At 43.7% G+C, this 27,000-nt stretch overlaps 1 protein-coding gene across 3 annotated transcripts; it reads left to right on the forward strand.

Moving 5' to 3' along the window:
* The first annotated feature begins 4,656 nt into the window (after positions 1-4,656).
* CNIH4 (cornichon family member 4) lies at positions 4,657-27,000 on the forward strand. Of its 3 annotated transcripts, XM_004028461.4 has the most exons (5): positions 4,657-4,865; positions 8,366-8,434; positions 13,758-13,870; positions 19,167-19,307; positions 23,676-27,000. In XM_004028461.4, exons 1-5 carry the CDS (start codon positions 4,797-4,799, stop codon positions 23,701-23,703), a joined length of 420 nt encoding a protein of 139 aa, XP_004028510.1. In that variant the 5' UTR covers positions 4,657-4,796; the 3' UTR covers positions 23,704-27,000. The 3 variants fall into 3 exon arrangements, with proteins under 3 accessions (XP_004028510.1, XP_018886503.1, XP_018886510.1); XM_019030958.4 differs by lacking the exon at positions 19,167-19,307 and having other exon boundaries at positions 4,681-4,865; XM_019030965.4 differs by lacking the exon at positions 23,676-27,000 and having other exon boundaries at positions 4,698-4,865; positions 19,214-19,307.

The raw sequence follows: 27,000 nt of genomic DNA on the forward strand, positions 1-27,000 counted from the left end.
GGTTGCCACTGCTCGCTGGGGCAGCCTGCTTTTATTCTCTTATCTGGCCCCACCCACATCCTGCTGATTGGTAGAGCCCAGTGGTCTGTTTTGACAGGGCGCTGATTGGTGCGTTTACAATCCCTGAGCTAGACACAAAGGTTCTCCACCTCCCCACCAGAGTAGCTAGATACAGATTGTGGATTGGTGCATTCACAAACCCTGAGCTAGACACAGGGTGCTGATTGGTGTGTTTACAAACCTTGAGCTAGATACAGAGTGCCAATTGGTGTATTTACAATCCCTTAGCTAGACATAAAGGTTCTCCACGTCCCCACCAGACTCAGGAGCCCAGCTGGCTTCACCCAGTGGATCCTGCACCAGGGCTGCAGGTGGAGCTGCCTGCCAGTCCGGCGCCGTGCGCCAGCACTCCTCAGCCCTTGGGTGGTGGATGGAACTGGGCTCCGTGGAGCAGGGAGCGGCGCTCGTCGGGGAGGCTCTGACCGTACAGGAGCCCACGGAGGTGGGGGAGGCTCAGGCATGGCGGGCCGCAGGTCCCGAGCCCTGCCCGGCGGGAAGGCAACTAAGGCCCAGTGAGAAATTGAGCACAGCAGCTGCTGGCCCAGGTGCTAAGCCCCTCACTGCCCGGGGCCGGCGGGGCGGCTGGCAGCTCCCAGTGCAGGGCCCGCCGAGCCTACGCCCACCCGGAACTCGCGCTGGCCCACAAGCACCGCACGCAGCCCCGGTTCCCGCCCGCGCCTCTGCCTCCACACCTCCCCGCAAGCTGAGGGAGCCGGCTCCGGCCTTGGCCAGCCCAGAAAGGGGCTCCCACAGTGCAGCGGCGGGCTGAAGGACTCCTCAAGTGGCGCCAAAGTGGGAGCCCAGGCAGAGGAGGCGCCGAGAGCGAGTGAGGGCTGTGACGACTGCCAGCACGCTGTCACCCCTCAGTGTGACTGGCTAAGCACGTAAGGAAGACAGTTGATGAGTATTTTTTTCACCCCAAGATAACTGAGTATGTAATGAATATTCTGATAGAGATATGTACAAGGTACAATGGGAGTTTGGTAATAGCTGGTTTAATTAATTAGATAATCTGTTAATTGTATGTCTAGCATTAACCTGTGAACCCTTTATGAATCTATGAACCTGTACTGCATCAGGCAAATCCAGTTGGGTTTTTGTGTTTTTTGTTGTTGTTGTTTGCTTATTTTTTTGAGACGGAGTTTCACTTTTGTTGCCCAGGCTGGAGTGCAATGGAGCAATCTCAGCTCACTGCAACCTCCACCTCCTGGGTTCAAGTGATTCTCCTGCCTCAGCCTCCCAAGTAGCTGGGGTTACAGGCATGCACCACCACCCCTGGCTAATTTTGTATTTTTAGTAGGGACGGGGTTTCTCTGTGTTGGTCAGGCTGGTCTCGAACTCCCGACCTCAGGTGATCCGCCCGCCTCGGCCTCCCAAAGTGCTAGGATTACAGGCATGAGTCACTGCGCCCGGCCCAGTTGGTTTTGCCTTCATACAAATTCTCCTGTTCTACTCTCCATGTGATCTCCCTGCTGACAAACTTGTTTCCCTTTCACACATTCAGTGCGCTAAATAGCCAGAATGAGATTTTAAAAATGTAAATCAGATTAAGCTACTTTTTTGCTTAGAACTCTCCAGTGGTTTCTCATCATATTAGGATAAAAATCCTTGCCAAGGGTCTACAGGGCCCATATAACCTTACCCTGCCTCCTTCTCTTCCTCTCAGCACTCTCTCACCCTTTTCCCCTGTGCTTTAGCCACAAGACCACAGTAGTCTTTTTTTCTATTCCTTTAACACATCAAGCCTCTATATACAACTGGGCCTCTGAAATTATTGTTCCTACTTTCTGAAACATTCTGCCCGCAGACCTTCACATAGCTATTGTTCAAATTTCTACTTAAGTGCCATTTCCTCAGCTTGGCTTTCTCTGATCACTCCGTCTCCAAGTCTTTCCCCATCCCCTTCCAAGTACTTATGACTGCCTGTCATTAGTATATTTATTTTGTCGTCTGTCTTTCTCACTGTAATGTAAACCACAGGCTTGTGGGGACTTTTCCCAAGGTTTGGAACAGTAGCTCATTTATTCTGGCTGCTCAGAAAATATTGGTTGAATGAATAAATAACTTTGACACAACCGCCCATAGAGCTTATCACTGCTTGAAGTTATCTTTTTCCTGTACTTTATACTTTATTGCCTGTTCCTCCCACTCACCCTACTAGAGCAGCAACTTGTTTGCCTTGTTTATTTTTATATCTCTGGAGTCTAGAGCAGTTCTTGGCCTATAGCAGGGGTGTTGTCAGTAAATACAGCAGTCTCATCCACAGTTTTGCTTTCACTGGTTTCATTTACCTGAGGTCAATCACAGTCCTAAAATGTTAAATGGAAAATTTCAGAAATATACAATTCATGAATTTTAAATTGTGTGCCACTCTTAGGAGTGTAATGAAATCTCCCGCTGCTCACTTCATCCTGCCTGGGACATGAATTATCTATCCCCTTGTCCAGCATATCCGTGCTGTCTACGCCACCTACCTGTTAGTCACGTAGTAGCCATCTTATCAGTTATCAGATTGACTGCAGCAGTATTGCAGTGCTTATGTTCAAGTACCCATTATTGTACTTAACAATGGCCCAAAGTTCAAGAGCAGTGAATACTGGCAATTCAGATATGCCAAAGAGAAGCCATGAAGTGCTCCCTTTAAGTGAAATGGTCAAAGTTCTTGACTTAAGGAAAGAAAAAAAAACCCTATGAGACTGCTAAGATCTATGGTAAGAACCAGTCTTTTATCTGTCAATTTCTGAAAAAGGAAAAAGGAATTTGTGCTAGTTTTGCTGTTGCAACTCAGACTACAAAAGTTATGGCCACAGTGCCTGATAAGTGCTTAGTTAAGATGGAAAAGGCGGCAGAGCACAGTGGCTCATGCCTGTAATCCCAGCACTTTGGGAGGTCAAGGTAGGTGGATCACTTGAGGCCAGGAGTTTGAGACCAGCCTGGCCAACATGGCGAAACCCCAACTCTACTAAAAATACAAAAAATTATCTGGGTGTGGTGGCATGCACCTGTAATCTCAGCTACTCCGGAGGCTGAGGCAGGAGAATCGCTTGAACTTGGGAGGTGGAGGTTGCAGAGAGCTGAGATGGCGCCACTGCACTCCAGCCTGGGTGACAGAGTGAACTTCATCTCAGAAAAACTAAAACAACAACCACAAAAAAGATGGAAGAGGCATTACATTTGTGGGTGGAAGACATGAACAGAAAACGTGTGCCAATTGATGGCAACGTGTTGAGCCAGAAAGTATTGAGCCTATACAAAGACTTCAGTGAGGGATTCCCTAAAATGAGTGATACCAAGCCACTTACTGCAAGTAATGGATAGTTACATGAATGTAAGAATAGATTTGGACTGAAAAATATAAAAATCACTGGAGAGGCTGCATCTGTCTCTTCATCTTATCACATAGGCATTTTATCATCATACATCATCTCAAAAAGAAGGGTCAGTACAATAAGATATTTTGAGACAGAGAGAGAAAGACCACATTTACATAACTTTTATTACAGTATAATTGTTCTGTCTTATTATTACTTGTTAATCTCCTACTGTGCCTGATCTATAAATTAAGCTTTATCATAGGTATGTATATATAGGAAAAAACATAGTACACATAAGGTTTGGTACTATCCATCGTGTCAGGCATCCACTTGGGGGTCTTGGAAAGTAGCCCCTGCAAATACTACTGTATTTGTTAAATGAATGAATGGATGAGTAAGACATCGTATTCACTTCTTAAAGATCTTAAAATCTAGAGAGGAGAGAAACATTGCTGTAGGAGAGGATAAACAAAGGACTGTGAAATCTCTGGAGAAATTGAAATCAGGAAGGGAAGGGCAAATTGCAAAAGTCAAGCCAGGAGCATTAAGTTAGATTTGTGCTTTGAGATGAAAACCCCTTACAAATCCTAAGTCAGGGAATGCAGTGGTTCTAGAGGCAACTCTAAAGAAAATTTCACACATGGGAAATACATCCTACTGGATATCCAGATTAAAAGCGTTCAGTAGGGACTGGTGCAGTGGCTCAGGCCTGTAATTCCAGCACTATGGGAGACTGAGGCAGGCAGATCGCTTGAGCCCAGGAATTCGAGACCAGCCTGGGCAACATGGCAAAAACCCCATCTCTATTAAAAATACAAAAAATTAGCCAGGCGTGGTGGTACATTCCTGTAATCCCAGGTACTCAGGAGGCGGAGGTGGGAGGATCACCTGAGGCCAGGAGGTAGAGGCTGCAGTGAGCTGTGACCACGCCACTGCACTCCAGCCTGGGCGACAGAGTGAGACCCTGTCTCAAAAAATAAAATAAAATAAGAAATAATAAAATAAAATTAGCTGGGCATGTCGGGAGGCTGAGGTGGAAGGATTGCTTGAGCCCAGGAATTCGAGGTCATAGTGAGCTCTATCACGCCACTGCACTCCAGCCTGGACGACAGAGCAAGACCCCAGCTCTTTAAAAGAAAAGCGTTGAGTAAATACTTGTTGATTAATTCCATTTCTGGAAATAATCGGATTTATGAAAGAGGCCCTCTTTGATATGGACTTGTACTAATGAACTACAATTCCCAGCATGTGTCAGAATTAGGGCCGTAGAGTGTTTTAAAATATGGACTACAACTCCCGGCATGCCGCACCCGGATTCGAGGACCACACACCTCAGCCAGCCCCGGCAAGGGCCTATCAGGGGTGGGTCGGGGCATCCGAGCGGGTTGGCGGACGGAGCGGCGGCGACGGAGGAGGAGGAGGATGGAGGCGGTGGTGTTCGTCTTCTCTCTCCTCGATTGTTGCGCGCTCATCTTCCTCTCGGTCTACTTCGTATCCTTGCCTGAGGCAGGCGGACGCCTTGCCGGGGGACACGGCTGAGGGTGGGCCAGTTGGGCACCCGGGCAGGTGTGTGGGACTAGGGAGGCGCCCGGCGGCGGGCGTGGGCTCCCTGGGAGCTGGCCTGGCCGGGGCGGTGGCGCGGGCCCTGGAGCGGGTAGGAGAGGCTGTCTGCCCTACCCGACGGGCCCTGCTGCCCTGCACGCACTTGCCCTGCCTGGGCTGCCGGCCGCCCCTCACTCGGGTCCGAGTGGGCCTCTCCCGGCGCGCCCCGTCTCGGCCTGCCCGCCTGCTCTCCGCTCGTCCCCGCGGCGCCCGGACCAGCCGTGCCTGAGCCACGGCCGCCCTCGGGAGAGAAGCGTCGCCGTTTTTCTGGGAGAGGCCCTGCGCCGTGCTCTTCGTCGGATATTGGGGGTCCCAAGGGCGGTCGCTTGCGACAGTCGGGTGCCGGGATAAGTGCGGGCCATTTGCCTCCTCCTGTTCCCCCACGCAACACCCCCGGCACCCGCCCCTTTGTTCTGGTGGGTGTTAGTACTTGCAGGGACCTTTCACATCCAGGAGTTGACTCATTCGCCAAAGGAGCTAAGTTGCTTCCTTCACTGTGCCGTTTTGTAGTGAGTGTTGGAAAGGAGTTGTTTTAACAACTATCTACAAAGTGATTATTTTGGTTGTCCCCGGTGGTTGCAGATCTGTAAATTCAATAACTACACCTGCTGTAGTTCCCAATCCTTTCTCAGCTTTTAAATTTTTCTATCGATCCATGTTAAAACTTAAGTTGCAGTATTCAAACTGTTTTCCAGAGCAATAAATGGTGGTTGAATTTAGCACTGCAGTAGCCATGTCGGCTACAACTCTTCCCAGCTCTTGACAAAGCATCTAGGCTTAGTTGTTGCCCAATGTTGTATTGCACCATCCAGGTTTAAGTAATTAAATATAAGAAAAAACGTATGAGGAACTCCGCATTTCAGCTTCGTTTCTTGGAAATCACATGTACCTGTTTCTGATCGGATTAACCATTTGTTTGCTAGAGCATGCGGGCTTTAGGATAGTCGTACAGAGTATGTGTTCAGTGCAGCTTCATTCTTCATTGTGGACTGGCATCCTGTTGTAGTGGAAAGGGACAAAATTTGGAATCAGGTTTCCTGCTCAGCTAGCTCTTTGCTTGCACATTATTTCCCTAAGCCTCAGTTTTCTGATCTTTAAAATAGGAAATGTTTATTTCCTAGATATGCACATTGAGAATGGTGCTGAGCACCCTAGCACAGTGCCTGCCCCATAGCTAATGTTCAGTAAATATTGCTCTGCCTTCGTGTCCCCACCCTCCCCAACTGAGCAGCAGTTTTTACTTTGATGATATCTAACGACAAGATTTCTGAGTTTTAGTAGGTTTGGGGAGCTGATTGAAAGGGCAGCATCACTTGCCTAAGTTTTGATGACCTCTATGCCCCTCTTGTGATATAAGGAACTAGAGCAAGCTTGTCCAACCCACGGCCCACGGGCTGCATGTGGTCCAGGACAGCTTTGAATGTGGCCCAACACAAATTTGTAAACTTTCTTAAAACATTATGATTCTTTTTTGGTGATTTTTTTTTTAAGCTCATCAGCTATCATTAGTGTTAGTGTATTTTATGTGTGGCCCAAGGCAATTCTTCTTCCAATGTGGCCCAGGGAAGCCAAAAGATTGGACACCCCTGAACTAGAGCTTACGCTCAGAAATGTAGCTGGGTTTTTTCTTTTTGCAGTTTGGAAAACCAGGCTTGATAATTTTAAATAGCCCTGGTTTACACCAATTTATGCATTTAGAGAAATGGTAGGTGGAATGTTTGACTTAGACATTACATTAAAATACATTCGGGGGTGTTTTGATGAAATTCAGCATATTCAGTATTTTAGAATAGTTGCACTAACTTAGGGATAGGAGGTGGAAAATGGTCACGGTAGACTTCATGTAGGATATAAGAGTTTTCTTGGACTTTGAACTGTGGACAAAATCTACAGGAAGGGGAAGAGGTGAATATTCCAGATCAGACACTGGAAGAGCGAAGGTGCAGAGACAGGTATGTTCGTGGATTTCTGGGCTATGGTTAACGAATAGACCATCTGGAGCACATGGTTGATTTTGGCGTCAGTAGAAGGCTAAGTTGGAAAGGCAGGATTACATCAGATTTTGGAGGGCTTGAATGTTAAGGGTGGGAGGGAAGTCTTTCACTTGTATCCTGCAGGCAATAGAGAGCCATTGAAAATTTTTATTTTCGGTAGTTTATTAGGAAGATGAATCTGCCGAGTGGGTTGGAAACAAGAAAGATTGGAAGATAAACCAACTGGATAGGGTCGTCTGGATTTCAAATAGAGTGCTGGTTGTGGGCAGGTGAAAGGAGGGAATATGTGAGTAGTATTTGGAAGAAATGATTGCTAGGACCTACAAATGAGTGATTATGATGTATGAAACAGAAGGCAGAGATAGCTTTCCATATTTTGATCCTGGGCAAATGATACTTGTGTCAGTAACAGAAATAAAACAAATTGGAGGAAGACCAATTTGTGGAGAAAGTGATGAGTTTGATTCTATTTTATTTTCATGTTTATTTTTGAGACAGTCTCACTGTGTCACCCAGGCTGGAGTGCAGTGGTACAATCTTGGCTTACTGCTACCTCCACCTCATGGGTTCAAGCGGTTCTCCTGCCTCAGCCTCTCGAGTAACTGAGACTACAAGTGCCTACCAAATCTGCTGCTCAGACTGGAGCGCACTGGTGTGATTATAGCTCAGTGTAACGTGAATCCTGGGCTCTAGGCATTTTGCTGCCTCACCTTAGCACTACTGCTGCTAATAGCTAGCATTACAGGTGCTCATGCCCGGCCAATTAAAAAAAAAGAAAAAATTTGTAGAGATGGGGGTGAGGTGAGTGAATCACTTGAAGCCAGGAGTTTGAGACCAGCCTGGCTAACATAGTGAAACCCCGTCTCTACTAAAAATACAAAAAATTAGCTGGGTGTGGTGGTGGCGCACACCTATAATTCCAGCTACTTGGAAGGCTGAGGCACAGAATTGCTTGAACCCAGGAGGCAGGGGTAGCAGTGCGTTGGAATTGCGCCACTGCACTACAGCCTGGGTGACAGAGATGGAGGCTTGCTATGTTGCCTACGCTGATCTTGAACTCCTGCTTCAGGCGATCCTCCTGCCTCAGCTTCCCAAAGTGCTGGGATATTTCCCATTTTTTTTTTTTTTAATAGCCATTGTTTTACATTTGAAGAACTCAAACTAAATGTTCTGGTTGGGTCAGATTAGATTTGAGCAAAATAGGATTATTTTGTAAAATAATTTGTTGAAGGAACATGAATGGGAAAATTGGGTTGTCTAATGAGCAAACTTTAGGAAACAACTCATTTTTTTCAAGTCAAATCTAATTCTGCCTTGTAACTGGGATTGCTTTCTGAAACTTAAATACTTAGTTATTATAAAAGAAATATAATAATTCCTTATCTTGATCATCAGATAATTACATTGTCTGATTTAGAATGTGATTACATTAATGCTAGATCATGTTGCTCAAAATTAAACAAGGTAAGACATTTCTTTGCTCATTCTCTGGCATTGAAGCCAGGTCATTTTCCATACTTAAGATTATTATAGATAACAGATGTATTTTTGATTTTAGAGTACATGTTGTCTCTTATTCATTGGAAATTTGATGGAACTGCTGTGTTTTACAATATTTTAGATCATGAAATTATGCTAGAAGATCTGACTTGAAATTTTGCTTCTTTACATGTTGCTTGTCTCTTGTTTACAGTGGATAGCATCTTTACTCAGGGTAGGGAAATGTTCATTATGAGGGTAATTGTTTTTGTCTTCTGCGTTGGAACTCCCTCCTCCCACTCACGGAAAAAAGCTCAAGTCTGTCTTTGGTTGAATGAAAGAAGACCTTTCTTGTGTAGTTTACCGAGAAAATAATTTTTTTTTAATGTATGACTCTTTATTTATTTATTTATTTATTTATTGAGAGAGAGGGTTTCTTGCAGTGGTGATCAGGCTATTCTTGAATTCCTAGGCTCAAGTGATCTGCCTCGGCCTTCTGAGTAGCTGGGACTACAGGCGCATGCCGCCATGCCTGGCTAATTTTTTTTTTTTTTTTTGAGATGGAGTCTCACTCTGTCACCCAGGCCAGAGTGCAGTGGTGTGATCTGGACTCACTGCAGCCTCTGCCTCCCAGGTTCAAGCGTTTCTCCTGCCTCAGCCTCCCAAGTAGCTGGGATTACAGGCACTGCCACCACACCTGGCTAATTTTTTTTGTATTTTTCATAGAGATGGGGTTTCACCATGTTGGCCAGGCTGGTTTCAAACTCCTGACCTCAAGTGATTCGCCTGCCTCAGCCTCCCAAAGTGTTAGGATTATAGGCGTGAGCCACCGTGCCCAGCCACCTGGCTAATTTTTAAATTTTTTTGTAGACTGGGTCTTGCTATGTGACCTAGACTGGCTTTGAACTCCTGGCCTTAAGCAATCCTGCTGTCTTGGCAAAGTGCTGGGATTACAGGTGTCAGCCACCATGCCTGGCCTAAGCTCCATATTTTAAAAATTTTCATAAATTTTGTTTGATTGTTTGAGGCAGAGTCTCACTCTGTTGCCCAGGCTGGAGTGCAGTGATGCGATCATGGCTCACTGCAGCCTTGACCTCCTAGGCTCAAGCGATCCTTCCACCTCAGCCTCCCATGTAGTTGGGACTACAGGTGTGTGTCACCATACCTGGCTGATTTTTAAAATTTTTTTTGTAGAGACAGGGTTTCACTGTCTTGCCCAGGCTGGTCTGAAATTCCTAGGCTCAAGCAATCTGCCCTGTTTGGCCTCCCAAAGTGTTAGGATTACAGTTGTGAGCCACTGCGCCCAGCCTCATGTAGCTTCTTGAGATAAGGTAACTGCCAATTAAATTTTGAGGCCTTCCATGTTTGAAAATGTCTTATCTTTGCACTTGATTCATAGTTGTCAGAGTACAGGGTTCTAGGCTGGAAAAGATTTTTCTTTCAGAATTTTAAAGACACCCCTTGGTGGTCTTCTGACTTCCAGTGGTTCAAGTTGGGAAGTACCATGCCGTTTTTTTTTTTTTTTTTTTGAGACGGAGTCTCACTCTGTTGCCCAAGCTGGAGTGCAGTGGTGCGATCTTGGCTCACTGCAAGCTCTGCCTCCTGGGTTCACGCTATTCTCCTGCCTCAGCCTCCCAAGTAGCTGGGACTACAGGCGCCCACCACCACGCCCGGCTAATTTTTTTGTATTTTTTAGTGGAGACGGGGTTTCACCGTGTTAGCCAGGATGGTCTCAATCTCCTGACCTCATGATCCGCCCGCCTCAGCCTCCCAAAGAATTTCTCATCTATTCTATATGATTCTCATTCTCATTCTCTCTCTCTCTCTCTCTTTCTCTCTTTTCCTGTCCTCTATGGGAAAGTTTTAGAATCTTTATCCTTGGTGTTTTGAAATTTTACAGTGCTGTATCGCTGTGTACTTTTTTTTTTTTTTTTTTTTGAGACGGAGTCTTGCTCTGTGGCCCAGACTAGATTGCAGTGGCGTGATCTCAGCTCACTGCAAGCTCTGCCTCCCCGGTTCACGCCATTCTCCCGCTTCAGCCTCCCGAGTAGCTGGGACTACAGGCGCCTGCCACCATGCCTGGCTAATTTTGTTTTTGTATTTTTAATAGAGACAGGGTTTCACCATGTTAGCCAGGATGGTCTTGATCTCCTGACCTCGTAATCTGCCCAAAGTGCTGGGATTACAGGCATGAGCCACTGTGCCTGGCCCTCTGTGTACTTTTTAAAAGGCCTTTCTCGTTTGTTTTGGACATCTGATAGGCTCTTTCAATATGGGAAATTTTCTTGTATTCTTTCTTTGATGTTTCTTCCCCATCTTTTTTCCCTCCTTCTCTTCCTACAACATCCACTAACTAGACAATTGATCTGCTGGATTGATCTGCCAATTTTTCCTTTTTCTTAGTTTTATCTCTTTGATTTTTTTTCTGCTGTTTTTATTATTTCCCTTGCTTTTTCTTCTGAATTTTCTTTTTTTCTTTTTTCTTTCTTTTTGAGATGGAGTTTTGCACTTGTTGTCTAGGCTGGAGTGCAGTGGTGCTATCTCGGCTCACTGACACCTCCAACTCCTGGGTTCAAACAATTCTTGTGCCTCAGCCTCCCGAGTAGCTGGGATTACAGGGGTGTGCCACCATGCTGGCTAATTTTTGTATTTTTAATAGAGATGAAGTCTCACCACGTTGGCCAGGCTGGTCTCCGACTCCTGACCTCAGGTGATCCGCTCTCCTCGGCCTCCCAAAGTGCTGGGATTACAGGCATGAGCCACTGCACCCAGCCTTCTTTTGAATTTTCTAACAAATGTAGCATTTATGCTAAAATGATAATTTTTAAGAGGTTTTTATTCTCTTGGTTCATGTTTGACTCCTAGTTCTCTGAGAATACTGATTATAGTATTTTTCTATTTTATATTAAAGATAGGGTCTTTTTCTCTCATCCAGGCTGAAGTACAGTGGCACAATCATATTTCATTGCAGCCTTGAATTTCTAGGCTCAAGCAATCCTCCCACCTTAGTGTCCCAAGTAGCTGGGACTGCAGATGTGCACCACCATGCCTGGCTGATTATAGTATTTTTGAAATTTTCTTCTGCTTCTAATATTATATCTGTTTCCATCCAGTTCTTTTCCTTTCTTTTTTTCACCCCGTCTGTCTTTGATTTTGGAGGCTTTCTTCAAATTTCTGATATATGACTGCCTATTCATATTTAAGGGTAAAGCACTAAAATGCTCATTGAAAGCTCTTTGGATGGTCTAGATTTGTTGACTGGTAGACTTCCCTGTAGGGTAATTGTTATCTACCTGGACTTTTGTTGGGGTACCTGAAATGGCGGTGTTTTGGTAGGTGTTTTTTCGAGTCATTTACTTTAGAGAAAAATCTTCCAAGCTCCTTCATGGAGGATATGAGTCTAGTGCCAGTGTGCTGAGAACAAATTCGGGGAAGGGCATATCGTTAAGGAGGGAAGAGACAAAAAACAGAGGACTTGGTTGAAAGTCAGTAAACCAAGCATAATAAGGTGAAGTCTTACTTCCTGAAACATATTTCAGGCCAGTTGCAGTGGCTGACACCTGTCCCCAGTACTTTGGGAGGCCGAGGAGGGAGAATCACTTGAGCCCAGGGGTTCGAGACCAGCTCTGGTAACATAGGGAGACTTCCTCTCTACAAAAATAAAACAAGAGGAAAAAAAAAAAGAAACATGTTTCAGGTCTGTGTCTGTGTAATACAAAGATGATTGCAGCCTACAGTAAGAAATCCAGAGACTGAAGGCTATAGCTTTAGGGATCTGATATGGATCGGAGAGTATTAGTATAACATCAGCTGACATTTTATTGAGTGCCTGCTTTGCATGTGGCTTACATGTTATTTCATCTAATTCTCTACAACAACTTCGTGAGGTAGGTATTATGTGTATTTTACAGATGAAAACATTGTGGCTTAGAGAGGGTAACTTTTCCCAAGATTGCACAGCTAATAAATAGTACATAGCATGAGTTCCATTCCAGGTTTGTTTGACTTTGTAGCTCATACTTGTAAGAATTATGCAATCAACTAGAACTTTCCAACATGTAATAGCATTTTAAAAAGTGTAGCCGGCAGGGCACGGTGGCTCACGCCTGTAATCCCAGCACTTTGGGAGGCTGAGGCGGGTGGATCACAAGGTTGAGAGATTGAGACCATCCTGGCCAACATGGTGAAACCCCGTCTCTACTAAAAAATACAAAAATTAGCTGGCGTGGTGGTGGGCGCCTGTAGTCCCAGCTACTCGGGAGGTTGAGGCAGGAGAATTGGTTGAACCCGGGAGGCGGAGGTTTCAGTGAGCCAAACTCATGCCACTGCACTCCAGCCTGGCGACAGAGCGAAAAAAAAAAAAGTATAACCAAGTTGATTGCAAATTAGGTTTATGGCCCAGAAAAATCTCTACTTCTTTATTTACCAAAAAATTATCCAAAATCTAAATGCAAGAGGTCTGAGGTCATTGTGCCTAGGCTTACACTATATTGCTCTGCCATTATTTAGCTGTGTAACCTTAGGCAATTTACCTAACCACTCTGAGTTTTGTTTTCCTCATTTCTGAAAGTGAGGCATGCCAGTTTCTTTCATTAAATATTAACTTCCACTAAAAGAAGTTAACTTTAATTAAAAATCTGTACTCATAGGAAAGGAAAGCTGTTGGTGAATTGAGAACCCTGCCACAAAAGCTGTTGATGCACGAGAACTAGAACATTACACAGTCAACAAAGAGCATAGGGAAGGGCATGGAGCTCTGTAAAGCCGATAGGCCAGGATTCTGGCATTCTGCTTCATTATCATATTTGGTCAACTTTGAGCTATTATTGTAAGCTTTTACATTCTTATTATTTTTTCTTTTTCTCTGAATATGAAATGGTTTCCTTGGGATTCTGGAGATTGGAAAATGTTTAACGTTGCTATTCTGACTTGAAAGGCAACATGTGTGTGGATATCAGACATCCCAAATTAGAGCTAGGGGCTTTGGCCTAGATACTAGAATAGGAACTAAACAATACTCTTTTTTTCTCTAGTTCTCATTCAAATCTGCTTAATGAATGAACCTAAGCCTTTGCTTAGGATAAAAAGTAATTGAAATTTAAGTGCTTTATTTTTAAGCTGTGCCCTGATGTATTTGCATGGGATACAAAGTTATAGCAGTATGCAAATCTGGGACATGGGAGTCTAAAAATAATCTTGAAACAGTAGCTTGTAAATTCTCTGTATGTTCATTGATTTAGTTTCAAATAACATGTACAGTCAGGAAGGACATAGCAGTGAGATGTAATACTGTGTTCTTCCATTGCAGTGGGTAATTCCAGAATTGATTGGCCATACCATTGTCACTGTATTACTGCTCATTTCATTGCACTGGTTCATCTTCCTTCTCAACTTACCTGTTGCCACTTGGAATATATATCGGTGAGTATAGTTTGTTTACTTTGGTGTCAAGGTAGTTAAAAAAAATTTTAAAAAGATGTGTTTTTTTCAAGACAGGATCTTACTCTGTTACCGAGGCTGGAGTGCAGTGGTGTGATCTCAGCTCACTGCAATTTCTGCCTCCTCAGTTTAAGCGATTCTCCCACTTCAGCCTCCCAAGTAGCTGGGACTACAGGTGTGCACCACCACGCCTGGCTAATTTTTGTATTTTTACTAGAGACAGGGTTTCACCATGTTGGCCCGGCTGGTCTTGAACTCCTGACCTCAGGTGATCTGCTGGTCTCGGCCTCCCAAAGGGCTGGGATTATTTATAGGTGTGAGCCAAAAAAGGTGTTTAAGAGCTTTTTTTTTTTTTTTTTGGAGATGGAGTCTCACTCTGTCACCCAGGCTAGAGTACAGTGGCTTGATCTCAGCCCACTGCAACCTCCGCCTCCTGGGTTCAAGCCATTCTCCTGCCTCAGCCTCCTGAGTAGCTAGGATTCAGGTGCCTGCCACAGTGCCTGGCTAATTTTTGTATTTTTAGTAGACAGGGTTTCACCATGTTGGTCAGGCTGGTCTCAAACTCCTGACCTCAAGTGATCCGCCCACCTTGGCCTCTCAAATTGCTGGGATTACAGGTGTGAGCCACAGCGCCGGGCTGGAAGTACATTTAAAAGCTGCAAATTAGGGCTGGGTACAGTGGCTCACGCCTGTAATCCCAGCACTTTGGGAGGCTGAGGTGGGTGGATCATGAGGTCAGGAGATCGAGACCATCCTGGCTAACATGGTGAAACCCCATCTCTACTAAAAATACAAAAAAAAATTAGCCGGGCATGGTGGCGTGCACCTGTAGCCCCAGCTACTTGGGAGGCTGAGGCGGGAGAATGGCATGAAGCCGGGAGGCGGAGCTTGAAGTGAAGTGAGGTCACGCCACTGCAACCAGCCTGGGCGACAGAGCGAGACTCCGTCTCAAGAAAAAAAAAAAAAAAGCTGCAAATTAGGTAACTAATCAAAATTTTTTATTTAATAAATTCAGGAAGTTTGTTCAAAATGAGCTCAATGGAAACCCTGACGTATATAATTTTATAGTTGGGTTATTAGACATAGCATACTTTCTTGTGAAGACCGCTGGGATAATCTTGACAAGCCTGTAATTGTTATATTAGTGGGTTGCTGCTCTACTACATTTTTAGGTTTTATTTCATTTTTATTTATGTCTAGTTTTTTGGGACAGGACCATTCATTGGCTGTTTTTTAAGTATGATGTTGTAAAGTGCAGTTAGAATAAAAAGAACAGAAAAAAATAAAGTAGGGTTTGGAGGAAGTTGGGATGCACATGAAAAGATAATGGCAGCAGTAGAGATGAGGGAAGGAGTGGATATGGGGGAATGATTTTATAAAGGTCATGAAACTAGAATCTGAGTGAGGGAAAAGCTTTAAAATATCTGTGTCTCTTTTCTAGAAGGTGGGTACCCTGGGGTAGAATTTTTTGTTTTCTTTTTCATTTTTTAATATACTGAACATGGGTTCTGAATTTTTTTTTTTTTTTTTTTAAGAGATGAAGTCTTGCTGTGTTGCTCAGGCTGGAATGCAATGGCTATTCACAGGCCTGATATAGTGCACTACAGCCTTGAACTCCTGGGCTGAAGCGATCTTCCCACCTCAGCCTCCTGGGCAGTTGGGACTGCAGGTGCACACCACCGCACCTGGCCTCTTTGAAGCTTAGTAGTACTCTCCCATGATCAGTTCCATAGACCAACGCCCTAAAGTGAGCTCTGAGCTGGGAACACAGATTACTTGCACTTCTGCTGTGGGCTAGTCCCAGGCAGACTTTTAGCACAGCTAAGTCTACCTGTAGTTTCACTTAAGTGAAACCCAACTTTGGGAGTGAGAATGGGGACTCGAATCTTTGAGAATGAGGATCTTAATGTTATACCAGACCATACTGTCAGTCATCTCTACTAGAAATGAAAACCTGCTAGAAGAGCCAGCTTTGGCATGACTTCTTTGTAGATAGTGGTAAAAGGTTCTGTGAAGTCAAGTCCAAAGATTCTTTTTTTAGGCCGGGCATGGTGGCCCATGCCTATAATCCCAGCACTTTAAGAGGCTGAGGTGGGTGGATTACCTGAGGTCAGGAGTTCGAGACCAGCCCTGGCTAACGTGGAGAAACTGCATCTCTACTAAAAATACAAAAATTAGCTGGGCGTGGTGGCATGCGCTTGTAGTCCCAGCTACTTGGGAGGCTGAGGCAGGAGAATCACTTGAACCTGGGAGGCAGAGGTTGCAGAGAGCCGAGATTGCACCACTGCACTCCAGCCTGGGAAACAGAGCGAGACCCAGCCTCAAAAAAACAAACAGAAACACCGGAGATTCTTTTTTAAATATAATTGTAAAATAAAGACAAAGATCATGTATATTTATTGCCCTGGTAACTACAGTGACAGGTTGGCTGTCTGCTGGTCACAAGTTTACCTTCTATTTAAAAAGGTTTAAAAAATCAACAGATAGATTATTTGCTATTTTCAGACCACTATACTTTATGCTGTTGGAGATGAAGTACAGTAGTCCACAGGACAAAGAGGCAAAATACCTAGGAGTGGAATCACTGAGTCATATAGTAACTCTATATTTAACCTTTTGAGGGACTGCCTGAATGTTTTCAGAAGCAGCTGCACTTTTTTTTTTTTTTCGAGATAGAGTCTCACTCTGTTGCCTAGGTTGGAGTGCAGTGGCATGATGTTGGCTTACTACAGCCTTGACCTCCTGGGCTCAAGCGATCCTCCCACCTCAGCCACCCAAAGTGTTGGGATTACAGGTGTGAGCCAGTGTGCTCAGCCACAGCTGCACTATTTGACATTCCCATCAACTGTGTATTGGGGGTTCCATTTTCTCTACATCCTTGCCAACACTTTTTACTGTGTGTGTCTTTTTTTTTTTTTGATATCAAAAAAATACCAAAAACTGTCTTTGATATTTTTTTCCTGCCCTAGTAGTATACAGCTGTGGAGTTCCACTGCCTGTTACAAGCATTAATATATGTGCCTCAGCGACCATCCCACTCATGGTCTTTGGGGGATCATACCACAGCTCTCAGCAACTTTTATCCAAATTGTGCTGATCTTTCTTGGCAATAAGTAATTTAGGTGTGATGCTCATTCTCCAGCATGCTGAATGGTCTATTATGGTAAAGTTGTATCAGTCTTCTAGTTATAACACACTGGAAGTAAGAATTAATATGAAAGATTGGCTGTCAGACACTGGAAGCCTTAAATAGTCCTGTTTTAAATTATTCCTGTGTGTTTTAGAGATGACCGCAGTGGCTCACTCCTGTAATCCCAGCACTTTGGGAGGCCGAGGTGGGAGGATCACCTGAGGTCAGGAGTTCAGGACCATCTTGGCCAACACGGGGAGACCCCATCTCTACTAAAAATACAAAAATTAGCTCGGCATGGTGGTGTTGGGCACCTGTAATCCCAGCTACTCGGCAGCCTGAGGCAGGAGAATTGCTTGAATCCAGGAGGAGGAGGTTGCGCTGAGCCGAGATCTTGCCACTACACTCCAGCCTGGGCAACAGAGCGAGATTACGTCTAAAAATAATAATAATAATAAACTAAAAAAGTATAATTGGATCGTTTGTAACACAAAGGATAAATGCTTGAGGTAATGGATACCCCGTTTACCCTGATGTGATTTTTTTTTTTTTTTTTTTGAGACGGAGTTTTGCTCTTGTTGCCCAGGCTGGAGTGCGATGCCGCAATCTTGGCTCATTGCAACCTCCGCCTCCCGGGTCCAAGCGATTCTCCTGCCTCAGCCTCCTGAGTAGGTGGGATTACAGGCATGTGCCACCACGCCTGGCTAATTTTGTATTTTTAGTAGCAATGGGATTTCTCCATGTTGGTCAGGTTGGTCTTGAACTCAACCTCAGGCAATCCTCCCGCCTCGGCCTCCTGGAGTGCTGGGATTACAGGTGTGAGCCACTGTGCCCAGCCTTACCCTGATGGGATTAGTACACATTGCATGCCTGTATCAAAATCTCTCATGTAACCCATAAATATATGTACCTACTATGTACCCACAAAAATTAAAAATAAAACAAAAATACAAAAAGGAAAAAAAGGACAGCTAAGTAAGTGGTGGTAGGAAGAAAGACTGGACAAGGGTTTGGTGGACTGGCTATGAAAGATGAGGAAGAGAGAAGTCCCCGCTGGGTAAGAGGAAGTTTTTAAGGACCACCAAGAAAATGGTGACACTCTTATTAGATAACCTAGAAATTAGACAAGGATGAGATGTTATCTGGATATTCAAATGAAAATACCCTCTATTCAGCTATAGTTGGGCTACTGGGGTTTTAAGGGAGAATTTCAGATTTGTGGAACTCAGAGAGTCCTTTGCATTTCCAAGAAGTGATAATTGAGAAGCTCTGTGACAACTAAGGTTGTACTAGAAGAAGCTTAGACGTGAGAGCAGGAAGAATTCATGGACAGTGCTAGGTTAGGACATATATGTTACACAGATGACACAGTCTGGATGTTGAAGCCCAGACACTTAAATTCATTGATCCTTTCAAAGTAACCTAACTTACTTAATTTCCCTGTTTCCATAATGAAGTTTCTAAGAACTTAATAAAATTGGTTTGGGTTTGAAGCCTTCTTTAACCTTTGTCTAATGGAAAAGGGCTGTAGATATGACTGGTATGGTAGTTTTCTACAGATGAGTAAAAGGGTTTCAGTGCATAAAATATCCTTTTCTGGAATGTTACTGTATTTATTTTACAGGGCAGAAGATTAACAGTATTATAACTTTCAAAAGGAAACTAAGTGGCAGCCCATGACATTATCATACTACTCTGTCCATATGTGGTATGAATTTAAGGCTGCTATGATTGGCTCACTTTTTTTTTTTTTTTTTTTTGAGATGGAGTTTTGCTCTGTCACCCAGGCTGGGGCTCAATGGCACGATCTTGGTTCACTGCAACCTCTGCCTTCCGGGTTCAGGTGATTATCCTGCCTCAGCTTCTCGAGTAGCTGGGATTCCAGTTGCCTGCCACCATGCCCAGCTAATTTTTGTATTTTTAGTAGAGACAGGGTTTCACCATGTTGGTCAAGCTGGTCTTGAACTCCTGACCTCAGGTGATCCACCTGCCTTGGCCTGCCAAAGTGCTGGGATTACCAGCATGAGCCACAGTACCGGGCCTGATTGGTTCACTTTTAAAAGTCGATTATTATTGGCTAATTATATTTGAATACTTATGCCTATGATTTGATTATCCTTCTAATGTATGTATCCTTTAATTTATCAGATACATTATGGTGCCGAGTGGTAACATGGGAGTGTTTGATCCAACAGAAATACACAATCGAGGGCAGCTGAAGTCACACATGAAAGAAGCCATGATCAAGCTTGGTTTCCACTTGCTCTGCTTCTTCATGTATCTTTATAGGTGAGTTTAAAGTCCTGGTATTTTCCTAGATGCCATATTTGTTTTTGAAGGGTGAGATATTACTATACTATAGGATTTTGCATTGACATTGTGGAACTTTCGGGGATTATGTAAATTCCTTGTGGCTGTGTAGATTATTTATGTATGTCATTAAATCAGCTTTCTGTCTGAACTACAGTAGATCTACCCTGTTGCATCTTAGTTATGCCTTAGCTTTGAGGCTATCAACATGCTTAAAACAGGGCACAGTGACTTAACGCCTGTAATCCCAGCACTTTGGGAGGCCAAGGCGGGCAGATCACCTGAGGTCGGGAGTTTGAGACCAGCCTGACCAACATGGAGAAACACCGTCTCTACTAAAAATACAAAATTAGCTGGGCGTGGTGGCACATGCCTGTAATCCCAGCTACTTGGGAGGCTGAGGCAGGAGAATCACTTGAACCTGGGAAGCAGAGGTTGTGGTGAGCCAAGATCGCGCCATTGCACTCCAGCCTGGACAACAAGAGTGAAACTCTGTCTCAAAAAAAAAAAAACTGTCTTTGATATTTTTTTCCTTCCCTAGTAGTATACAGCTGTGGAGTTCCACTGCCTGTTATAAGCATTAATATATGTGCCTCAGCGACCATCCCACTCATGGTCTTTGGGGGATCACACCACTAGCAGCAGCTCTCAGCAACTTTTATCCAAATTGTGCTGATCTTTCTTGGCAATAAATAATTTAGGTGTGATGCTCATTCTCCAGCATGCTAAATGTCTATTATGGTAAAGTTATATCAGTCTTCTAGTTATAACACACTGGAAGTAAGAATTAATATGATAGATTGGCTGTCAGACACTGGAAGCCTTAAATAGTCCTGTTTTAAATTATTCCTGTGTGTTTTAGAGGTGAACATGCCACCTTTTCCTTTATCCATCATAGATGCATAGAATAGAGCAAAGGAGAAAAAAAAATTCCTGTGTATACAATTTGATTAAACCTTTGAAAAGCTAGAAGTCAGGCTTAACCTTTGTGTCAAAGCTTTAATTAGATCACTTTTATTTTTTCCCCTAGGTGGAGTTTAATTTTTCACATAGGCATGAGGACTATTAGGAAAAACTTATGTTGAAGTAAACTTCCACCACTCAGAAAATTCTTGATTAGAAACTGTATAGAGATAGCAGGGGTTTTTTTTTGTTTGTTTTCTTTTGTTTTTCGAGACAGAGTCTCGCTCTGTCACCCAGGGTGGAGTACAGTGGCACAGTCTCGGCTCACTGCAACCTCCGCCTCCCAGGTTCAAGCGATTCTCCTGCCTCAGCCTCCCAAGTAGCTGGGACTACAGGTACGTGCCACCACGCCTAATTTTTTTTTTTTCTATTTTTAATAGAGATGGGGTTTCAGGATGTTCTCAGTCTCCTGACCTCATGATCCGCCCACCTCGGCCTCCCAAAGTGCTGTGATTACAGGCATGAGCCACCGCGCCCGGCCAAGATAGCAGTTTTTAAAAATTGCTATTTTTTTGAAATAGTTTAGAAGTCAGAACCATTTTAGCCTCTTCCTGACAAAGCAGGCTTCCTAAAATCCCTTCACTGTGCTAAATCCACGCATTAGTGGATTAGATTAAAATTGGAGTTTAGATAGTTTTCTTTTCACCATTCATCTTATTTGCTTTTCTGTATCTTAAAAACTAGATCAGAAAAAGCACACTGGTATCAGTTTCTGATTCTCATACCCTACCTCATTACTAATATGCTTAGTTTTTAATCCAAGTATCAAAGATGATGAATAAGGAGCAAAAAAAGTTAATGATGAGAACATAATGATGCACCTATTCTTGTTTTTAATACTTTTGTATCTTTACTGTCATATATGTTCCCTTATATTTGTTTCTGAAGAGACAAAAAACAAGCTTAGCTAAGGTTATCCTTTCTTCATCCTCCCCACCCCTGCGGTTTCATGCTGTTGGAAAGTAAACTAGAGCAGGCATCTCCTGGGGGCGGTGCTGTAGGTACAGCCCACGTAGTCATGCTTTGCGGAGTAAATTTAGGCTTGGAGGTATCTTGCTTAGTAGACTCAAAGTCTTAGGATTTAAAAATGTACATGAGTTTCTGAACTCTTAGTCGTTGAATTTAAAGTGGTGGAGAGTGGCTGGGCTCGGTGGCTCATGCCTGTAATCCCAGCACTTTGGGAGGCCGAGGTGGGTGGATCACAAGGTCAGGAGTTCAAGACCAGCCTGGCCCAAATGGTGAAACCCCATCTCTACTAAATATACAAAAATTAGCCAGGTGTGGTGGCGGGCGCCTGTAATCCCAGCTACTCGGGAGGCTGAGGCAGGAGAATCGCTTGAACCTGGGAGGTGGAGGTTGTGGTGAGCTGATATCGTGCCACTGCACTGCAGCCTGGGTGACAGAGTAAGACTCCGTCTCAAAAAAAAAGAAAAAATAAAGTGGTGGGGAGTTGGACTGGAGGAATTAAGATGTAATTTTGGGGCAGGTTTAAGATATTGTTCTTTATAACTAAATAAAAGATAGGCAACTCATGTAACTGGTTTGCCTGGGCAGCTGTGTACTTCACTGGCTGTACCGTTTTCTTTTCTCTCTTCCCTTCCTTTCCCTTCCCTATCAGCCTGTCATTTTCAGCCACATTGCTATTACGTTACCCTTTGGTGTTACATATAGTTCAGAGGGTCAGAAGATGTCCTTGTAGCACGTTTCTCTTGGTTTTTGGTTGCTGTTTTTAAACAGTGGTTTTGCTATTACTACCAAGTCATTAGCTTTTGATTGCAGAGATTTTATGCTACTTGTCTTTGTATCTAACATCTGCCACACCTTGCCTAATACCTTGGACCTAGTTGACATTTCAGGACTTGTTGAGTGGAGTTAAAGTTTTGAAAAAATGCTCATCTTCTTTAGAGAATGGGGGAATCTATGCTTTTGGTTTTTTGATTGGGTGCTAGCCTAGTGGAATGTGGGCTCTACCACTTACACTGTGGCCTGGGGCAAGTTTCTTTTCTTTTTTTTTTTTCTTTTGAGATGGAGTCTCACACTCTGTCCCCCAGGCTGGAGTGCAGTGGCATGATCTCAGCTCACTGCAGCCTCCGCCTCCCAGGTTCCAGGGATTCTCTTGCTTCAGCCTCCCGTGTAGCTGGGATTATAGGCGCACGCCACCATGTCCGGCTAATTTTTGTATCTTTAGTAGAGTCGGGGTTTCACCATGTTGGTCAGGTGATCCACCCACCTCGGCCTCCCAAAGTGCTGGGATTACAGGCGTGAGCCACCACACCCGGTCTGGGGCAAGTTTCTTAACCTGTCTGAGCCTCAGTTTCTGATCTCAAAAGGGGATATTAATGATATTAATAGTACCTACCTCATCACATTTTAATGTGGACTGAGATAATACATGTAAGACACTTGTTTATGCTGACCCATAGTAAACTCTCAAAAATCTTTAAAAAATATTAGCTGCTATCATTAATTTTTACTGTGCATTGAGTACATTTAGTATGGTTGAATTTGGACAATTATTTATACCATAAGTGATGTAAGGATATTTTTGTGTATTTTAGGCATTTCATTTCAGCAGAGCAAGGCTGATCCCAGTATTTCAAAGGAAAGGATGGTTTTGTTATTGTTAACTGTGTCAATTTTAGTGGCGTAGCATTTATTGGGTGACTGCCGTGTGTCAGACATTGTGTACAACATTGCAAGTGACACAGAGGAGCAGCACAGAACCCCTACGGTAAAAGCTTGGAACTTGGTAATTGCAGGCTCGGGTGCTAGTAGAACATGAAAGTGGTAATGCTTGGGCCCTGCTTTCATCTCAAGAGTTGCTCATAGTCCAGTGGTAGAGACAACATGTAAGCCACAGCAGCAGGAAGAAGAGCTGTGGAAGGAGGCTGTGCAACTGCCCTGGGCTGAGAGGCCAGCTTCCCCAACGAGGTGCCCTAGAGCCAATCACAAAACCTGAGTAAGAAGTTACTGCTTTGATGGAGTGGTGGGATGGGGAGAAGAGGTTCCAGGCATAGAACAGTATGTATCTGGCTAGAGAATTTAAAGGTTTTTTTTCTGGACATAGGTGTTTTTTGTTTTGTTGTTTTTTTTTAACTGAGCTAGGTTTTTTTTTGTTTTGTTTTGTTTTTATTTTTTTAACTATAGCCTAACATAGGTTTTAAGTTGTACTTCCCCCAACTCCCCACCCCCAGTCACTCTTTTTTAGTGAAAAAGTTTGGACATGAAAGATCCTAATATATTCTTTCCTTTGGGTATGAATGATTGTCTTTTACTCAAATGATTGTTCCTTTGTGAACCTTAGGGACGCAAGTCTGGACAAACCAGGCTCTGTAGGAACATTCCTGAGAAAACATTAGTAACATTAATTTCTTCTTTCTACAGTATGATCTTAGCTTTGATAAATGACTGAAGCTGGAGAAGCCGTGGTTGAAGTCAGCCTACACTACAGTGCACAGTTGAGGAGCCAGAGACTTCTTAAATCATCCTTAGAACCGTGACCATAGCAGTATATATTTTCCTCTTGGAACAAAAAACTATTTTTGCTGTATTTTTACCATATAAAGTATTTAAAAAACATGAATTGAGTTTCTGTAGATTTCTAGTTCTCAACTTTAGCCTGAACGCCAACACTTGAAGGTGTTTTTCATCCTCTGTATGTTGAAGGTGGTTATTTGTATGTAGGAACAGGACTGCCATCCCAGCTTTGCCTGCCAAAGAAATAAAGAACACACTTTAAAGGGCAAACTGAAGAGATGAGCGAGCAAAGGTGCCCTTCAGGTCTACTGAAAAGTTAGAGTACAAAACAACACTGTTGATCTGGACAAAAGAAGAAAAATTACCCTTTTTGCTTGTGTTGTGACAACTTCATTTAATATGGTTTAAAGATTTATGAGACTGTCAGCTAAAAGTCTTTTCACAAGAATGTCAACAGAGAATGGCATCTCAAAATATATATATTTCTTTGCACAATTTGTGAAACCTTATAAGCCATTTTCCCCAGGTACAATGTAGTTCCTGCTGATAGAAAGGAAATATTTTGTCAAGAGCTTTCATTTAAAAGCTACTACCTCCACAATCACCCCCAAACCCAGAAAATCCCCACTGGCTCTTGCCAGTCTGGTTTTCGTATTGCAGTTATTCCAATTGTATTTGATCTCCCTGATAATGTATTTTAACGGGTTTGGGTAGAAGATGCTAATCAGATTAGAAGCAGGAATAGTTATTTGCTGTCTGTGAAATTGAGCCTTTTGGTGCGCCACGTGGTGCCAGATTAACACTTCTATCCCTCTGCACTGACCACGTTGTGAACTGGGAGACCAAATACAAGCCATTTCATGGACATAGCAATATACAACCAAACTCTGTTCCTTGGAGTTATATTGTAAACTCTTGCAGTTGGGAGAGCAGTTCACCTCCTTAGCTCTGTTTGCCAGCTCTTACAGGGTAAAGTAAACCTGGCAATTTATCCTCAGTCCTAGTTTGTGGTTTAATGTTGCTATCTTAAGCACTGGCATTTGGGCAAAACATGACTGTGTTCTATGGGAGAATCCAAAGGCATTATTCACTCTAGTTGAGATAGAATTGGGTGGCTAAACAGGGTGTGTGGTACCCAAAAGATTAAATGTTACATGTCCTTTTAGTCCTGGACTAGGTCTAGCCTTGGCAGAAGCAAGGGAGCCACTAAGCCAAACTCCCTGTGCAGACAGACCATGTTTCAAGGCTGGAAGTAGTGCCCTGGCAACACACAAAAGGAACGGTGAAATGGTAGGCAAAGTGAACTTGGCTCTGTTGGCCTCTTTGGGGTCACAGAAATTGCTCCTTGTGGTAATCTTATATTTCTGTCAGGCACAGGGCCAAGAAGCTGTGTAACAGACATTACTTTGCTTGCATCTCTTTTTCATACCTTTTCCCTCTGAGGCAGCTTTTGCTTAGAAAACAGTCCCTTCACTCTGCCTTTCCTCCTAACTTCCTGTGCCTCTTCATGTTCTGCTCAAGCTTTTTAAAGCAACGAAGCTGTTGGAGAACTTAAATCCTTGCAGCTGAGAGATAAGCTACTTAAAGGTGGTAGAGATCTTTTTTTTTTTTTTTTGAGATGGGGTCTTGCTGTGTCGCCCAGGCTGGAGTGCAGTGGTGTGATCTCAGCTCACTGCAACCTCTGCTTTCTTGGTTCAAGCGATTCTCCTGCCTCAGCCTCCCAAGTAGCTGGGATTACAGCTAGCTACTCCTGGCTAATTTTTGTATTTTTAGTAGAGATGGGGTTTCACCATGTTGGCCAGGCTGGTCTCAAACTCCTGATCTCAAACGATCTGCCTGCCTTGGTCTCCCAAAGTGCTGGGATTATAGGTGTGAGCCACTGCGCCTGGCCATGTAGAGGACTTTTGACCAAAATGTTTCACCTTCTCATTCAGATATTCTTAGTAACCAAAATAGTGAGTCATGCAGTTGAGAGAGCCTTTGGGCTGTCAGTTTACAGTACATCAGGCTTGCTGAGGCTAAGCAAATCAGAAAGGTGCCATGTTTATAACAAAGGTCGAAGCTCCTTACTTCTGAAACATTAGCTGTGGTTAAAAACAAAAACTCTTCCTTCTTGTATTGCTTGTCTATCAAAGCCAGGAAAGTGGGGGATCACTGTAGTTAATTTTTTTTTTTTAAATTAGAGACAGGGTCTTGCCCTGTCGCCCAAGCTGGAGTGCACTGGCGCAATCGTGGCACACTGCAGCCTTGAACTCCTGGACTCAAGCAATCCTCCTGCCTCAGCTTCCCAAGTAGTTGGGAGTAGGTGCACACCACCATGCCCAGCGAATTTTTAAAATGTTTTTTGTAGAGACAGAGGTCTTGCTATGTTGCCTAGGCTGGTATCAAATTACTGGCCTCAAGCGATTCTCCTGCCTCGGCCTCCCAGATGTTGGGATTACTGGTGTGAGCCACCATGCCCAGCTCAAAAACAATTTTTTTAGGGGCACTTCTACAAATCATGAAAGGGGGATAAAAGCACTGACTTTAAAAAGCCATGTTTAAGATGCTATAAATGTTCTTCCCTTTTCATTGATTGGAGAGTTGTAGAGGACCTTAGAGATCATTTTGTCTAACTCCCTCATCCCAAAGATAAACTGAGGCCTAGAGATTGTTCAAGGTGTTGTAACTATGAACATCTGAATGCTGATGCTTAGTCCAGTGTTCTTTCTCCCTTACCACTCCTCTTCCCCATCCCTCTATAATGGCAGTACCCAGGGCCCAGTCCATAGACTACTATCGAGTGCTCCTATGTGCATTTTCTTAGTACGTATCATTTTCCCTTGCCTTTTTCCTTCTATCCTTTCAGTGGTAGCAACTGCCCTTGCTAATCACCGTAACCTCAGCTAAGAAAGCAGAGGAAGCGAAATCCAAGATGCAGCTCAGTTCATCAAAGCCTAGCAGGTCCCCTCAGCTGCCTTTTCATGCCTGCCACAGACTACAGTAGAACAAAACCTGACCTGGTCTTTGAAGTTAAGAGCTAAGAAAGCTTCCTATAGTAGTATCTCCTGTGGCACTTACCACATTCTATCTGGTATTACAGTTATTTGTATGCAATTAATCACTCTTAGATTGTATGTTCCTGGAGGGCAGAGTATGCCCATTCATATTTGTATCTTCTTCCTTCCGCTCTTGGCACCTAACACAGTGCCTTGCACACAAACAATAAATGATTGTTGAGTGAATAAGTAAA

This window comes from Gorilla gorilla, chromosome 1 (genome assembly GCF_029281585.2).
Source record: "Gorilla gorilla gorilla isolate KB3781 chromosome 1, NHGRI_mGorGor1-v2.1_pri, whole genome shotgun sequence".
Taxonomy (NCBI): Eukaryota; Metazoa; Chordata; class Mammalia; order Primates; family Hominidae; genus Gorilla; species Gorilla gorilla.

Coding starts and splice junctions, on each gene's coding strand:
- CNIH4 (XM_004028461.4), top strand. CDS start 4,797: ATGGAGGCGGTGGTGTTCGTCTTCTCTCTCCTCGATTGTTGCGCGCTC. Junction 4,866..8,365: donor TCTTCCTCTCGGTCTACTTC/GTATCCTTGCCT, acceptor CTTGATCATCAG/ATAATTACATTGTCTGATTT. Junction 13,871..19,166: donor GCCACTTGGAATATATATCG/GTGAGTATAGTT, acceptor TTAATTTATCAG/ATACATTATGGTGCCGAGTG.